General features: G+C 43.6%; 1 protein-coding gene across 2 annotated transcripts in view; it reads left to right on the top strand.

Moving 5' to 3' along the window:
• sh3pxd2aa (SH3 and PX domains 2Aa) overlaps positions 1 to 17026 on the top strand; it is a 135751-nt gene that overhangs the window by 85732 nt on the left and 32993 nt on the right. Inside the window, exons 8-9 of one of the 2 annotated variants that reach the window (XM_078413262.1) lie at positions 10332 to 10445; positions 16042 to 16125. In XM_078413262.1, coding sequence (XP_078269388.1) covers positions 10332 to 10445; positions 16042 to 16125 — 198 coding nt within the window. The remainder of the gene's footprint in view (positions 1 to 10331; positions 10446 to 16041; positions 16126 to 17026) is intronic. The other variant, XM_078413261.1, reaches the window with a different exon arrangement.

Here is a 17026-nt window from a genome sequence, read left to right as displayed (position 1 = left end):
AAGAGCTTCTTGGACAGGGCATATAGAGAGGTTGTCACACTGAAGATCCAGGACGAACGAAGATGGGTGACCACGAGGAAGGGAATTAGACGTTGGGTGGAGGTGACCCCAGTGGTCGTACCTCATCAACACTGGTACACCATCATGACACATCAAGGTTGAGCAACAGTCGCAGGCAGGCCTGTGACATGAACCTTGTTACTAAGACTCAGCAAGGAAGGAAGACATCAGGCAGAACCATGGAGGTAGGAAACGTTTTAGTTAGGGGTTCAGACAGGAGATTCTGCCGGAGCGCTTGAGATTCCAGGATGGGAAGCTGAGCCTCTAGTGCCAGGATCCAGCTTGTCTCGAAGTGGCTGAATGACATCTTCAAGGGGGAGGGGGAGCGGTGTGAAGTTGTGCATGTTGACACAAAAGATATAGGTAGGAAAAGGAAGAAGGTTACTGCAATATAAGGAGTCAGGTAAAAAGCTAAAAAGCAGGACCTCCTGGGCAGAGATCTCTGGATTGCGCCTAGTGCCATATGCTGGTGAGGGTAGGAATACGGATAGGGGAGGTGAATGTGTGGCTGAGGAGTTGATGCAGGCGGTAGGGTTCAGATTTCTAGACCTTTGGGGCATTTTCTGGGGAAGAGGCCACGTGTACAAGGGGGAAGGGTTGCACCTTAACTACACGGGTGGGTTTAAGCTAGATTGGCAGAGGGGTGGTATTCTTTTACAGGACCGAGACAGGTGAACGGTAGAACTTGATATGGAGGGTGAAGAGAGAAAGTTTATTGGGGAAAATAGGCAAGTGAAAGGCAGGGAGTGAGGAAGGAATGTTGTTTTAAATTGCACTTGGTTTAATGTAAAAGGCCTGATGGGTAAGGCAGAAGAATTTAGGGCACGGATAAGTATGTGCGACTGGGGCGTTGTAACAGTCACGGAAACCTGGTTAAGAGAGAGGCAGGTCTGGCAGCTCAATGTTCCAGGGTACAGGTGTTTCGGGGGAAACAGAGGTGGAGGTAAAAAAGGAGGGGGTGTTGTGTTATTGGTTAAGGAGGATGTCACGGCAGTGGTCAGAGATGACATTACGGACGGTTCGTCCAGTGAGGATATATGGATGGAGCTGAGGAACAAGAAAGGGATGATCGGGATGAACAAGAAAGCTCGGCTGCGGGGCTTAACATCGCCCGGTGCAGCTCGGCTGCGGGGCTTAACACCGCCCGGTGCAGCTCGGCTGCGGGGCTTAACACCGCCCGGTGCAACTCGGCTGCGGGGCTTTACATCGCTGGTGCGGCTCGGCTGCGGGACTTAGCATCGCCCGGTGCGGCTCGGCTGCGGGACTTTTCACCGCTGGTGCGGCTCGACCACGGGACTTTACATCGCCCGGTGCGGCTCGACCACGGGACTTAGCTGCGCAAGGCTTGGTCGCGGGCCTTTCATCGCCCGGTTCGGCCGCGAGACGTTTCAGCGCCCGGTGCGGGGACTGTGCGGGTCGGTCGGGGACGAGCTGTCTGTCCGTGGGCGTGGGGAAGAGAGTGGAAGTTTTGTTGCCTCCATCACAGTGAGGGGGTGTTTGGAGTCACTGTGATGGACGTTTGTGTTGGGGTTATGTGTCTTGTGTTCTTTTTTCTTTCTATGACTGCTATGTAGTTTCGTTCGGTACTTCGGTACCGAACGACAAATAAAGCTCTGTTATACTGTTATACAGTTATATCACCTTGTTGAGAGTGTACTACTGGCCCCCAAATAGTCAATGGGAATTAGAAGAGCAAATATGCCAGGAGATTGCAGACAGCTGTAGGTCTAATAAGATTGTCATAGTAGGGGATTTTAACTTTTGCAATATTGACTGGATGAAAGGTTTAGATGGGGTGGAATTTGTCAAATTTGTCAAATTGTTCATGAGAGTTTCCTCTGGCAATATGTCGAAAGGCCCACACATGAGGGGGCGATGCTTGATCTCGTCTTGTGAAATTGGAATGGGTAAATGGATGAAGTGTTTGTGGATGTGACCTTTGGGACAAGCAACCACTGTTCTATTAGATGTAAGATAGTTGTGGATAGAGACAGCGCAGTCCCATGAGTTACAATTCTAAATTGGGACAAGGCCAACTTGAGGGTATGAGACAGGAACTCAGTCAAGTTAATTGGAGTAGGTTGTTTGAAGAAAAAGGAACGTCAGGAATGTGGGGTGTTTTTAAAAGTGTGCTGCCAAGAGTCCAGGACATGCACATTCCTATTAGAGTGAAGGCCAGGGCAGGTGAGCGTAAGGAAACTTGGATGATGAGGGAAATTGAGTAAGGAGGAGGCATGGGACAGTTAAAAGCAGCTGGGACCAAGTGTATCCCTGGAGGAGTTTCGGGAACTAAGGAGCAAACTAAAAAGGGAAATCAGGAGGGTGAAAAGATTTCGGGAGATAGCTCTGGCAGATAGCATTAAGGATAATCCCTAGATTTTACAAGTAAAGAGTAAGCAGAGAGAGTAGGACCCCTAAGGAATCAAAGCGGTCAACTCTGCGTGGAGCCATAGGAGATGGCAAGGTCCACAATGAGTATTTCTCCTCTGTTTTTCCCATGGAGTAAGACAAGGAATGGGGAGCCTGGAGCAATCAACAGACCTAATCAGATATATCAGAGGACACCATGAGAAGCTAGAGAGGAAATTGCAGGTATCCTGACTGAGCTTCACAGGTCGGCATTAAATACAGGTGAGGTGCTGGAAGACAGGAGGGTGGCAAATGTTGTGCCTCCCTTCAAGAGGGCTGCAGGGAAAAGCCTGGAAACTGCAGGCCAGTGAGCCTAACATCTGGTTGGCAAGTTACCGGAGTGTATTCTGAGGGATGAAGTTTGCATGCCTGTGACTAGTCTTGGGAAGTCTAACATGGGCAGGACCTACACAGTGAATGATAGGGCACTGGGAATGTTGGCAGGTGGGACTAGTGTAGATGGGGCATGTTGGTCAGTGTGGGCAAGTTGGGCCGATGGACCTGTTTCCACAGTCTATGACTGTTTATTTTGAAATATAAATCCAATTTGTGAGATGTTACAGGGTTGAGCATAGTGTAATCATGAATGAGCATTCCCGTGTCTGGCCTTACAGAGTCAGAGTTATAATGCACAGAAGCAGGCCATAAAGTGGTGGGGCTCTTGGGAGAGAGCTGAGATCGATCACCTACTACACTTCTGGCTGAACATGGCCGTGGATGTTTCAGCCTTGTCACCAGTGCTCATGTACTCAGCACCACCATTGGTGTCCTTGGAATCATCTCCAAATTTCTTTGATTATTATGAATTGCAATTTGATATTGGCTGTGAGATTGCACAGCTCAAAGAAAAACAACACAATATTTAGTGATTGGATCCCATGGTGCAGAACGTAGTCTTGCCCTGGACTGTCTACAGCAGACATGCCAAACAGCTGAACCTCTTTCACTTGAGCTGCCTACGCAGACTCCTTCACATAAGGTGGCAGGACAAAATTCCCGACACAGAGGTCTTGGAACGGGCCGGAATCCCCAGCGTCCACATCCTCCTACGGAAAGCCCAAGCCAGATGGGCAGGCCATGTCGTCAGAATGCCCGAGTCGACTGCCAAAACAGCTTCAGTATGGAGAACTGTGTCAGGGCAAGCGCTCAGTAGGAGGACAGAAGAAATGGTTTAAGGACTGCCTCAAAGTATTCCTCAAAGACCTGGACATCAACCTCAGCACTTGGGGGGCTCTTGCTCTGGACCGTCCAACCTGGCGTAGCAAGCTCACCACAGGAGCCCGTGCAGCAGAGAACAGACGCACTGCAGAGGCCCAGAGGAAACGCAGTGCGCGCAAGGCCCGGGCTACCTCCACTTCCACTGCAGCACCCATCCACTTGTATCCTACATGTGGGCGTGCCTTCCGGGCCCGGATTGGCCTCACCAGTCACTTCCGGACCCACAGTCACCAATCCTCCAACTGAAAGTGAAGTCATGATCATTTTCTAACCCTAAGGACGAACAACAACAGTCTTGCCCTGTGACTTGTGAAAAAGAGCGGCACTGTGGCATAGTGGTAGAGCTACTGGCTTCCAGTGCCACAGACCCGGGTTCGATCCTGACTATGGGCACTGTCTGTACGGCGTTTGTACGTTCTCCCCGTGACCTACGTGGGTGTTTTCCGAGATCTTCGGTTTCCTCCCACATGCCAAAGGCATACAGGTTTATAGGTTAATTGGCTTATATATAAATGTAAAATTGTCCCTAGTGTGTGCAGTGCTATGTTAATGTGCGCGGATCGCTGGTCGGTGTGGACTCAGTGGGCCAAAGGGCCTGTTTCTGTGCTGTATCTCATTTAACATGCATGTAGACCATTACAGCTTCAATTCATTTTTTGTATAGCTGGTGCTGCTTCCAGAATGGCCTTCCATATTCACCACTACATCAGACAATGGGAAGAACAAAAATAGGATGGATGTAAACGTGCTTGGTGATCAGCAGGAAGACAGTGGGTCAAAAGGCCTGTTCTCATTTTGTGTCTCTCTATAACTTAGGATTTTATAGAAATGGCAGTTGAGGGATATGCTGGGTCATGAATTTACAGATAATAGTGGTGTCCATTTCTTATGCCAATGGTCTACTACACCTCTGATGCACAGTTTTGAGCTGGCAGGAATCTTTAGTCAGTCCCATTTTGCACAATCTTAATGTCACCCACCACAATGGGCAGCGTCCACAGTGTGAAAATGTGAGTTCTGTCTCCAAAATGACTGTGTGCAGTGGTCACTTTTTATTAATGTTGTCCTGGACAGATGCATCTGCCACAGTTAACTTATTGAGAACGAGGTCAGGTAGTTTGTCATTCATGCAGCTGATGGGTCATTTACTCATGAAACCCATTACCCACTCCAAAGGTGTACAGGTTTGTAGGTTAATTGGCTTTGTTCAAATGTAAATTGTCCCTAGTGTGTGTAGGATGTGTCGGTGAGCCAAAGGGCCTGTTTCCACGCTGTTTCTCTAAACTAAACTAACCTATATGGGTAGTGCAAAAGAAAAATAATATTCTTTCGGCACGCTGGCCTTCATCAAGCAAGAAATTCAAAGGTCAAAGGTCTTTTATTGTCACATGTACCAATTAAGGTACAGTGATATGCGAATTACCATACAGCCATACCAAAAAAAGCAACAAGACACACAACTACTTAAAAGTTAACATAAACATCCACCACAGTGGATTCCCCACATTCCTCACTGTGATGGAAGGCAAAAAAAATCCAATCTTTTTCCTCTTTATTCTCCTGCGGTCAGGGCAGTCAAACCATCCGTCGGGGCGATCGAAGCTCCCGCAGCTGGCAGTTGAAGCTCCCGCGTCGGGGCGGCCGAAGCTCCTGCGGCTTGGAGTTCCCGAAGTCGGTCTCTAACCAGAGACCACGAGCTCCGTGATGTTAAAGTCCGCAAGCACCCACGGTTGGATCTCTGAGGTCGATCCCTGGCAAAGGGATCGCGGGCTCCGTGATGTTAAGTCCGCATGCGACCGCGGTGGGGCTCTCAAAATCGGCCTCCAGCAAAGGTCGGCAACTCCTCGATGTTAGGCTGCAGTGCAGATGGAGCTACGATACGGAAAAAAATCGCATCTCCGTCGAGGTAAGAGATTAGAAAAAGTTTGCTCCAATTCCCCAACCCACCCCCCACATAAAACAAGCTAAAGAACACTAAAAACATACATTTAACACATACTATAAAAACACAAAGAATAAAGGGACAGACTATTGGCGAGGCAGCCATTGCTGGCGCCACCCAAATTGTGTGTAGAAGGTGGAATGCTATGTTACATTTGTACTTTGGTGAGGCTGTCCTTGGAGTATTGTGTTCAGTTTTGGTCACCCTGCTACGGGAAAGATTAAACTGGAAAGAGTTCAGAAAAGATTTACAAGCATTTAAATAAGTTCATAAGTGATAGGAGCAGAATTAGGCCAAGTCTACTCCGGCATTCAACCATGGCTGATCTATCTCTCCCTCCGAACCCCATTCTCCTGCCTTCTCCCCATAACCCCTGACAACCGTCCTAATTAAGAATCTATCTATCTCTGCCTTAAAAATATCCATTGACGTCCTCCACAGCCTTCTGTAGCAGTGAATTCCACAGATTTGCTACCCCCTGACTAAAGAAATTGCTGACTAAAGAATATCCTTTAATTCTGAGGCTATGACCTGGGAAACTAAGTTATAAGGAGAGATGGGACAAACTTGGACTTAATTCCTTGGAGTGTAGGAGACTGAAAGGTGATCTTATAGAGCTGTATAAAATCATGTGGAGAATAGGTAAGGTGAATGAGTCTTTTTCCCAGTGTTCGAAAATCAAGAGCTAGATGATTTCCATTTAAATTAAGAGGGGGAAGATTTAATAGGAACCAGAGGGGAGATTTTTTTCACACATGGGGTGACATGTATGAGGAACAAATTTCCAGAGGATGCAATTGAGGCAGGTGTAATAACAACATTTAAAAGACATTTGTATAATTACATGCATGGGAAAAATTTGGGAAGAATATGGTTAAATGCAGGCAAATGGGACTAGCTAAAATGGGCATCTTGGTCCACAAGGACGAGTTGGACTGAAGGGCCTGTATCAGTTCTGTATGACTGTGACTCTTATGAAATAGGTTAAACCCATGTACATATAAAGATAGCATCTATTAAAAATGGTTGTATGCAGAGACTGTGATCATTTTTTTAAATCCAGGGAATGGCCAGTTGCTACAATTTGTTTTGATAGCAAGATTTGATGGAGAGCTTACTACAGCACAAAGCTCTCTATTCACAGTGGTTCCTGAAGCAGTTCAGTCATTTTTGGCAGCTAATTTGGCTTGGAACCTGCTCTTCCTAGCTGCTGACTATGTAAAGTTCTTGAACCAATTTTTGAAACTTTTGGCTCTTGTTGTTACTGCAAAATTAGTGTAGTTGCAGTGGAACATTTTGAAAGTCCAGAAGTCTGAACATCTTAGGACCAGCATTATGACAGTTCTGAATCGCTAGCTTAGTACTTAGCAGTTCCTTGTCTTGGAATAATAGAGCACAGAAGGAAGCCAATCAGCCTATCATGTTTACCACAGCTTTTTGAATAAGACAACTTTTGGTCGCAATGTCTGCCAATTGCCATCATGATTTGCAGTGAGAAGGAAGTTTTAGAATGTAGAAAAATTATAGTTGGGTCAGCGAGCAAAGATCTGTCAGATAGTATTGATCCATTAAAATGTGAAGTAATGCACGTGCAGAGGCATAACAAATTAAAGTAGCACACAATAAATGGGGGTATGCTGAACAGAAGTAAAATTGAAGTATCTAGTCATACAGCACAGTAACAGGCACTTCAGCCTAACTCGTCCATGCCGATTAAGAATGCCCCATGGCAACTGGTCCCATTTACCCGCATTTGGCCTATTTCCCTCTAAATCTTTCCTACCCAATGAAATATTTACACAGATCATAAAGGTAGCAGGACAGATTAATTTGGTTAAGAAGGCACAAAGTGTATTTTTCTTTGTTAGATCAAGTGTAGAAATAATGGCAGGGTGTAGTTAGGATAAGGGCATACACACATATTGACTACTATGCAGAATTCTAGTCGTCGCATTACACAAGGATGTGATTGCATTGGAGAGGATTCATGGGAGATTCATGGGAATGTTGTGAGGAATGGAAAAGTTTAGTTGGGATCAAGGATTGGATGGGCTGGGGTTGCTTGGGATCCAAGGGATATGAGGCTAAGGGCAGACAATTGATATGTGTAATGTTGAGAATGGACTAGAATGGGTAAATTTCTCTTGGCATAAAGATAAAAAAGAGAGAGCTCATTGACGATAATGTTGGGTCGCCCAGTGAACATGGAAGTAATTACGGCAAGTTTATACTTATTTATCAAAGAATGGTCTGACCAACACCTTGAAGAATTGCAGCTAAACATATTGATCCTCATCCTCAAATTTTCTCACAATGAAGGGCAACATACCACTTGCCTTTCTAATTACCTGCTGTGTCTATCTGCCTCTTAGCTTTCACAGTATTATGTTCAAAGACACTGAGATCCTTTTATACATTAACATTTCCCAATCCTTCACTATTTGATAAGTAGTCAGCATTTCCTGTTTTCTCTACTAAAGTGGATAATCTCACATTTTCAACATTGTACTGTTTCTGCCATCACCTGGCTTATTTCACTCTGTGTGGAGCCTCTTTAAATTCCAATCACTGCTCACATTTTCAATGCTCTCATATTCCCATTTGTGTCAGAAAATCTAGAAATGTAACATTTGGTCACCCAGCCAAATCATTGGTACAGATTGTGAATAGTTGGAATGCAGCCAGTGGCCACAGCTCTCAACTAATAAGAACACAATCATTTCTACTCAGTTTGTTTTCTCTTAACTCTGGAGGAATTAACTCCTATTCCTCTTCCAATCCTCTAATTGAAAGTCAACTGTAAGTCCAAATACACTACGCTTCATTCACTCTGCTAGATACATATTGGAAGAACTGTAATGGATTAGTCCAACATAATTTTCCTTTTATAAATCCACTTTGCTTAGTCATATTAGTATCTTCTAAGTGTCCAAGGTGCACAATTCCAGCATCTCTGACTTTCTAAGTGGCTAAGTTCCTGCTACAGTTCTTATAACTATTGAAAGGCCACTGGGTCCTTAGTGACCTGTAAGGTCCAGCACAATCTATTTGCTTTTGTGCCTTTTCTCAATTAATTAGTAAATGGTTAAGTGGATTTTTGTGAAAAGTGTGTGGGCATTCTTTGAAAATGTAAGGGAGATGCATATCTGGTTTCTGGGTTGCATATCTGGGTTTGGAACCCACTTTAAATGTAATGGCTGATGGCCATAAACATCGCAAAAATACCTACGCTGTCAATGGTTCTCTGGCCTCCTAATTTTCGCTGAAATCACGGACAAGTCGGTAAGTACTTGAGAGTTTTGAAATAAAACATCTTGCCTGGGTTATTTGAAAACCAAGCTTCACTGTAACAAGGAATAAACTGGATTTACTTCCAGTTTACTAATAGCTGTATTAAATTTTTTTTTTTTTTTAAAGTGGTTCAGTGTATTTTTGTGAAAGGTGTGTGGGCATTCTTTGAAAATGTAAGGGAGATGCATATCTGGTTTCTGGGTTGCATATCTGGGTTTGGAGCCCACTTTAAATGTAATGGCTGAGGCCAAAAACGTAGCGAAAATTCCCATGCTTACCTGACCGTCAAACTGTCGCCTCCAATCTACCTGTCAAATGTCCTGACGGTAAATAAATTGGTTAAACACAAGCATTTTATGGTATTTTGAAATGACTTTACTTATTTTAATATTATGTGCTTCTAAATGCACCTAAGAGAACCTATCAAACCTGGGGACAGCATGCGACAGCGCCCGCAATAAGCAACAATACCTGGCGACAAGCCAGCTGTCGCTGAGAAATGTCAAACCGGATGATTTCTCAGCGACGCGCCGAGATCCACTACGATTTTTGGACGATCATGCCCGTGACACCCCGGCGAACTGTCGGCGACAGCCTAGTCGCCGGCAGTCGCCTTAAAATCGCTTAAGTGGGACAGGCCCTTAAGGCACACCACTAGTCACCACCACTCACAGGCCTCCAGTTGGAAAACAACCTTCCACCATTACCCTCTGCATCCTTTCATGAAACCAATTCTGCATCCAGTCAGCTAGCTCCCCCTGGATCTCATGCGATCTAACCTTCCAGAGCAGCCTACAACGTGGAACCATATCAGATACTGAAGTCCATATAGACTACATCCACAGCTTTGTCGTCATCAACCTTTTCAGTTACTACTTCAAAAAATTCCATCAGATTCCTGAACCATGTTCTCCCATGTATAAAACCATGCGGATTATCTCTAATTAGTCCGTCTATCAAAATTTGCCCCTGTCTATCATGTGAAGGAGAGGAGTTACTGGTGATGTTGGAAGAGTGAACCGAAGCATGTAGATAAGTAGTCTCTTCATAATATTGAAATGGAGAGAAGAGGGAAGATGTATCTGATGGTGGGATCTCTTGCGAGGCTTCGAACATTCTGGAGATGAATCTTATCCTGTCTGAACGGAAAGAGAGTGTAGCAAATGAAGTGAATGTGGTTGAGGATCTTGGTAATTACACTGGAGGGGAACCCATGGCTGAGGTAAAAAGAAGATATATTAGAATATTGATTTGGAAGATGACCAGTGGTTGACCTATAAACAACAGCTAAATTTGCTCTACATTGACACAACTGACATTTGACCGGATAACGTTTAGGTGAATCACATCTGAAAATATAATGACCCCACTGTTTCAATTAACCAAACATAATCTGCTCTTTCTATTTCAGGTTGGTGGTTTGTGAGTACAACAGAAGAACAAGGCTGGGTCCCAGCTACTTACCTGGAGTCACACAATGGAACCCGAGATGACCTGGATATCAGGACAACAAGAGCTGGAGAGGGTAGGCATGCAGTTGCACTTCTAAAATTCTGCTGAAAGGAACAAAAGAACGTACTTAACTTTGTGGTGCGCCAAAGTATCAAGCATTCTTCAGACTAATTTACCAGGGTAGAAAGCTGGTAAAGAGCGGCAGAGGTGATGCAAAGCATGGCAAGTGATAGGAAAATAAAGATGAGAAGGGATGAATGGCAGACGTTGGAGATACTGGCAAAGGCTCAGTGAAAGAAGATAAAAGGGTGTCAAATATGGTAAAAAGAGGAGTGAAATGTAAAGTCAGGGAGGGATATGGATAAACATTGAATTCTCCAATTTCAAGTAAACCCGCTGGTGCTCATTCTCTTTGTCGTCGTCGTCGTCCCCCCCCCCCCAGGCTTCTGTATCTCCTGCCTGATAATAGCAGTGTGAAAGGGGCATGGCCCAAATGGTGGTGGTACCTTCTTGTGGCAGTGACTTGTGTAGATATTTTCAATGGAGCGGATGTTGTGCCCGAGTTGGACTGGGCGGATTCTACTCCTCTCTGCAGCCTTTCGCATTTCTGTGCGTTGCAATTGCTGTATCAGGTCCTGTTGCAACTTTGACATGAAATTACAGACTTTAAATCAATGGCAAGGGATCGATAATGGAGATGTTTTCATTGAGACTTGTCAGGACCTAGAAGTCTCTATCTGAAATGGTGAAAGAAATTGATGTCATAAATATTTTTAGAAGAGAGTTAGCAAGCGCAACATGAAAGAACAAAGACTCCTTGATGTTCAAATACCCAAAGACTTACCGACAAAATGCAGGAAGAAAAAACTAAACACAGCTGATGTTTTGAAGAATCAGTGCAGGTATATCTTCTGCAAGTTTCTTTGATTCTGAATTAATATCCTCATTGAAGGAAACATTGGCTAGGTAATAACTGATTCTCTGTTTCTCTCCACCACTGGTATGCATGCTTCCTACAGCCTGAACCCTATGGTCTTATTAACTTGATCGAGTGTTTGAGGAGGTGACAAAGGTGATCGATGAGTGTAGTGCATGGATGGTGTCTACATGGATTTTTGTAAAGTATTTCATAAAGTTCCCCATGGTAGGCTGATCCAGAATATTAAGATGCGCAGGATTAATAGTGACCTGGTCGTATGGATTCAGAACTGGCATACAGTTAGAGTTGTGTTGGAAGGACAATATTTAGGCTGGAGGTCTTTGACTAGTGGAGCTCCGCAGGGATTTGTGCTAGGACCGCTGCCGTTTGTGATAGATATAAATGACTGGGATGTAAATATGGACAGTTGATTAGTATTGCACCAAGATTTATGGGGAAGGCTGTCAAAGTACACTGGGGTATAGCTATAGAAATGGGCAGAGAAATGGCAGATGGGAGTTTAATCCGAGCAGATGTGAGGTGTTGCATTTTGAGAGGTCAACTGTAAGGGGAAAATATACTATTAATGGCATGACCCTTAACAGCATTGATGTACAAAGGAATCTTGGGGTCCAAATCCTTTCCTGAAATTGGCATGAACAAGTAGATAGTGGTAAATAAGGCATTATGATACCTTTGTTTTCATAGGTTGGGGCATTGAGTATAAGAGTCAGAAAGTCTTGATGTAGCTTTATAGGACTCTGGTTACGCCGCATATGGAGTACTGTGTGCAGTTCTGGTTGCCCTAGTGCAGTAAGGATGCAGAGGAGGTTTACCAGAATGATGCCTTGATTAGGGGGTATCAGCTACAGGGAGAGGTTGGACAGACTTGGATCGTTTTCTCTGGAATGCCAGAGGTTGCGGGGAGACCTGATAGAAGTATATAAAGTTATGAGAGGCATATAAAGGGTAGACTGTCTCAGGATGGAAATATCAAGTACTAGAGGGTATAGTTTTAAGAGCCAAAGTTAAAAGGAGATTTGCGGGGTAAATTCTTTTCACATAGTGGGTGGTGAGTACTTGGAACGTGCTACCGGGGATGGTGGTTGAACCAGATATGTTAGTGGCATTTGTCTTTTGGATAGGCATAAGGATATGCAGGGAATGGATGGATATGGGTTATGTGCAGATGGATAAGTGATGGTTTTGCCATCATATATGGCATAAACACTGGGCTGAAGGGCCTGTTCTGGTGCTGTACTCTTCTATGTGCTATGCTAAATTCCTTCACTAAAACTCTTCACCTCCCTTTCTTTACGCACTCCTTGAAAGCTATGTCTGACCAGACTGAAGTTTAGAAATTCTCATAATTTAATATCTGGGTGCATTGATCAATGAACAATTGCATACATATACTACAATGAGGAGAGAAGGAAAACCAGCTGAATTTGGTCCTTTATCATCTACCAGGTTCTATGTTACTTCACATCTAAGTACCTCACCTCATTCAATGTGAATTAATAAATTTCTGGTCATCATCTCATTCTATCGTTAAGGTTGTCTACTTGTGTAATTTGCATATTGTGTTTAATAAACTCTTTCCAGTTTTTCAGCGATTTGTTTTGAATCATTTTCTTAATTACTGGCATTTGAGCATTTAACTCTCTGAGTACTGTTGATTAAGATAGTTAGGCTGCGGTAATATTCACAGGTAACACTATATGGGGATATAAAGCAAAGGATGCTTTAGCCCTTAATTCTGTGAAGATAGTGGATAACCGCCCATGGGTCTGATGAGAACCTGCACACGACAGTGGTCATTCCTAGGCTTGGATCCCATCTCTGTCTATAAGAACAAGACTCCCATTCTAATTTAGTTTATAAGCCATCCATAAAATCATTGTCAGTGTGTATTCAGAGCATATACTATCACAATGTTTAAAAAACATTTGGCCAGGTACAAGATTGGTTTAGAGGTATATGAACCAAACTCAGGCAGGTGGGACTTGTGTAGATGGGGCATGATGGTCAGCATGGGTAAGTTCCTGTTTCCACATGGATTAATCTGACTCATAAAGCAAATCAGACTTGAAACTATGCATGAGAATATATGAATACTAAATGATGGAAAGTAATTAGTACTCCGAGTGTTAAAGAACCATTGCTCGCCAGTATTTTCATTGTCAGTACTAAAACAAAAACCATTTATGGATTCCGGGCTGGAAGAATAACTGGGATGAAAGCACATGGATTTAACAGGACAACCAATTGAGAGAAACCGTTGCTGTGTTGGTGTTCTGTCTGATAGAATAGAATATTTTTAAAGGTTTTTTGGCTGTTAGAAACATAGAAAAATAGAAATATAGGTGCAGGACTGGGGCCATTCGGCCCTTTGAGTCAGCACTGCCATTCAATATGATTATGGCTGATCATCTAAAATCAGTACACCGTTCCTGCTTTTTCCCCATATCCCTTGGTTCCTTTAGCCCTAAGAGCTAAATCTAACTCCCTCTTGAAAACATCCAGTGAATTGGCCTCCACTGTCTTCTGTGGCAGAGAATTCCACAGATTCACAACTCTCTGGGTGAAAAAGTTTTTCCTCATCTCAGTACTAAATGGCCTACTGCTTAAACTGTGACCCCTGGTTCTGGACTCCCCCCAACATCGGGAACATTTTTCCTGCATCTCGCCTGTCCAATCCTTTAAGAATTTGATGTTTCTAAGATCTCCTCTCATCCTTCTAAATTCCAGTAAATACAAGCCCAGTCAACCCTTTCTTTCATCATATGTTAGTCCCGCCATCCCGGGGAATAATCTGGTGAACCTACACTGCACTCCCTCAATACCAATAATGTCCTTCAAATTAGGAGACCAAAATTGCACACAATACTCCAGGTGCGGTCTCACCAGGGCCCTGTACAACTTCAATAGGACCTCCTTGCTCCTATACTCAAATCCTCTCACAATGAAGGTCAACGTGCCAATAGCTTTCTTCACTGCCTGCTGTACCTGCATGCTTACTTTCAGTGACTGATGTACAAGCACATCCAGGTCTCGTTGCACCTCCCCTTTTCCTAATCTGACACCATTCAGATAATAATCTGCCTTCCTGTTCTTGCCACCAAAGCGGATAACCTCGCAACTGCCCACTCACCCAAGCTGCAGCCTGATAGCATCCTCCTCGCCGCTCATACTGCCACCCAGCTTTGTGTCATCTGCAGACTTGGAGATGCCACGTTTAATTCCCTCGTCTAAATCGTTAATATATATTGTAAATAACTGTGGTCCCGGCACCGAGCCTTGCAGCACCCCACTAGTCACTGCCTGCCATTCTGAAAATGACCCGTTAATTCCTACTATTTGCTTCCTGTCTGCCAACCAGTTCTTTATCCATGTCAATACCCTACCCCCAATGTCATGTGCTCTAATTTTGCACACTAATCTCTTGTGTGGGACCTTGTCAAAGGCTTTTTGAAAGTCCAGATAAACCACATCCACTGGCTCTCCCTTATCCATTCTACTTGTTATGTACTCAAATAATTCCAGAAGATTAGTCAAGTATGATTTTCCCATCTTAAATCCATGCTGACTTTGACCATTCCAAATGTGTAGCTGTAATATCTTTAATAACGACTCAACCATCTTCCCCACCATCACCCTCGGCTTCCTACCATAAAGCTAATTTTCTATCCATTCAGCTATCTCTTCTTAGATCTCATGCAATCTAACCTTCTAGAGCAGCCTACCATGTGGAACCTTGTTGAATGCTTACTAAAATCCATTTATAAAACATCTACAGCTCTGCCCTCATCAATCTTTTTTGTAACATCTTCGAAAAGCTCGACTAGGTTCTTGAGACATGACCTCCCCTGTACAAAACCATACTATCGATCCCTAATCAGCCCTTGTCCATCTAAATGCATGTATATCTTATCCCTTAGAATACTGTCTAATAACTTTCTGATCACAGATGTTTGGCTCACTGCCCTTTAGTACCCTAGCTTTTCCCTGCAGCCCTTCTTGAATTGAGGCGCAACATTTGCCCCCCGACAGTCTTTTGGTATTTCACCTGCATTGAATGGCGACTCGTAAATCTCAGCCAGGGCACCTGCAATCTCATCTCTAGCTTCCCACAGTGTCCTTGGATATATTTGATCAGGCTCGGGAAATTTGTCTACCTTCATATGCGTCAGGACCGTTATACAGATTGCTCTCAAGACACTTCCTTCCATTGACTGCCCCATATTCTACTGTTCTCGGGTCTTTCCCCACAGTAAAAACAGGAGAAACACTTATTGAGGACCTTGCCCATCTCCTGTGGCTCTGCGCTGTTGATCGCTTTGATTCCTTAGGGGTCCTATTCTTTCCGTGGTTACCCTTTTTCCATTTATGTACATAAAATCTCTTGGGATTATCCTTAATAAAGTAGCCAGATAAATTTCAGTCACTGGAATGTGCTAATTGTTCTACTTGGTATTGAGGGGAAATGATGGTTCTTAAACAGATTGTTGGATCTCGAGGAGGATGATCAAATCTAAGCTTTTTCTAGCGAACAGAGAAATACACAACCTATTGAAGAACAGTAAACCAGTGGTAATTGTTGAAAGATTTATTCATAATAGTGCAATTCCATAAACACCTTCCAGTCCTGGTCCATGTGGTTTCTTTGTCAATATGTTCATCTCTTTGTCATAACACTTGACGGTTTGATTTTGTGTCTGTTTTGTAATATTTCACTCCATACTTATAGTCACTAAGAGACGTAAAGCTCATCTGCGCCGGCTGGACCGGAGGTGGACTCTAGGAGGAATGTGTAGCCGCCAACAAAGCCCAGGTGAACAAAGCCCCGTGCCCTCTTAAATCACACACGTGATGTTTGGTTTCATTCAGCTACCAGTCAAAGACAAAACAGCTTTCGCTAACGGCCTTACGCTTCCAATTTGTTGATTGTGTGTGCATGTGTTATGTTTATGTCTCTACGACATTCGTTGAACAGGTACTGATAATTTGTTCTGCTTTTTTACTCTTTGGTTTCTGCACCTACCAGAGTGGATGCAGCAAAGGAGGAAGCCATTTGGCCTCTCAAATTTATGTTAGAAATGAAGGAAAATTCTGAAATAAATCTATTGCTTATATTTTTTTAATCTCAGGAATGAAAAATGATAACAATTAATATATGGTGATGATTTTGCCTGTGAAGGCACAATGTGCATTACAGAAATCACAGGCTTGGTGTGGCTGTGAATGAGCTATGGTACACACCAGTAAATTATCTTTTTTGCACAAGGTTTGTTAAGTTTGCTTATTTTCTCCTGGTTAAAAATTAAATACAGTAAATTTTCTTGGTGAATGTTATTCCTCTTTTCATCACTGATCTTTGAATCTATCAGGTATGCTCTCTCCTTACTCAAAGATATGCTGTTAAAAAGCTAGCCTTTTGAAATCCTGTTAAAAAAATGCTTACATTCTTTAAATTTAAATAATAAAATGTTAAAAGTCTGCAGCTACCTGCACAGTCGCCCTCTCCACTGGTTCTGCTGTCACATTCTCCCTATTGCCTCCTCATCAAGCCTCTTCTGGTACATATTTCCCTCTACCTTCCCCCATTTCTATTTCTTTCTTTCTCTTATTTTTACAATATATATCTTAGTATCTTTGCGCTAATGCTCATTTCTCTTGGTGATATTCACGGGAGGTGGGGGAGTGGGGTGGGGGGTTTCTTACTCAGCCTATAT

This window comes from Rhinoraja longicauda, chromosome 16 (genome assembly GCF_053455715.1).
Source record: "Rhinoraja longicauda isolate Sanriku21f chromosome 16, sRhiLon1.1, whole genome shotgun sequence".
In the NCBI taxonomy this organism is placed as follows: domain Eukaryota; kingdom Metazoa; phylum Chordata; class Chondrichthyes; order Rajiformes; family Arhynchobatidae; genus Rhinoraja; species Rhinoraja longicauda.
The sequence above is the reverse complement of the archived record's forward strand: the minus strand, read 5'-3'. Positions and strand labels throughout refer to the sequence as shown.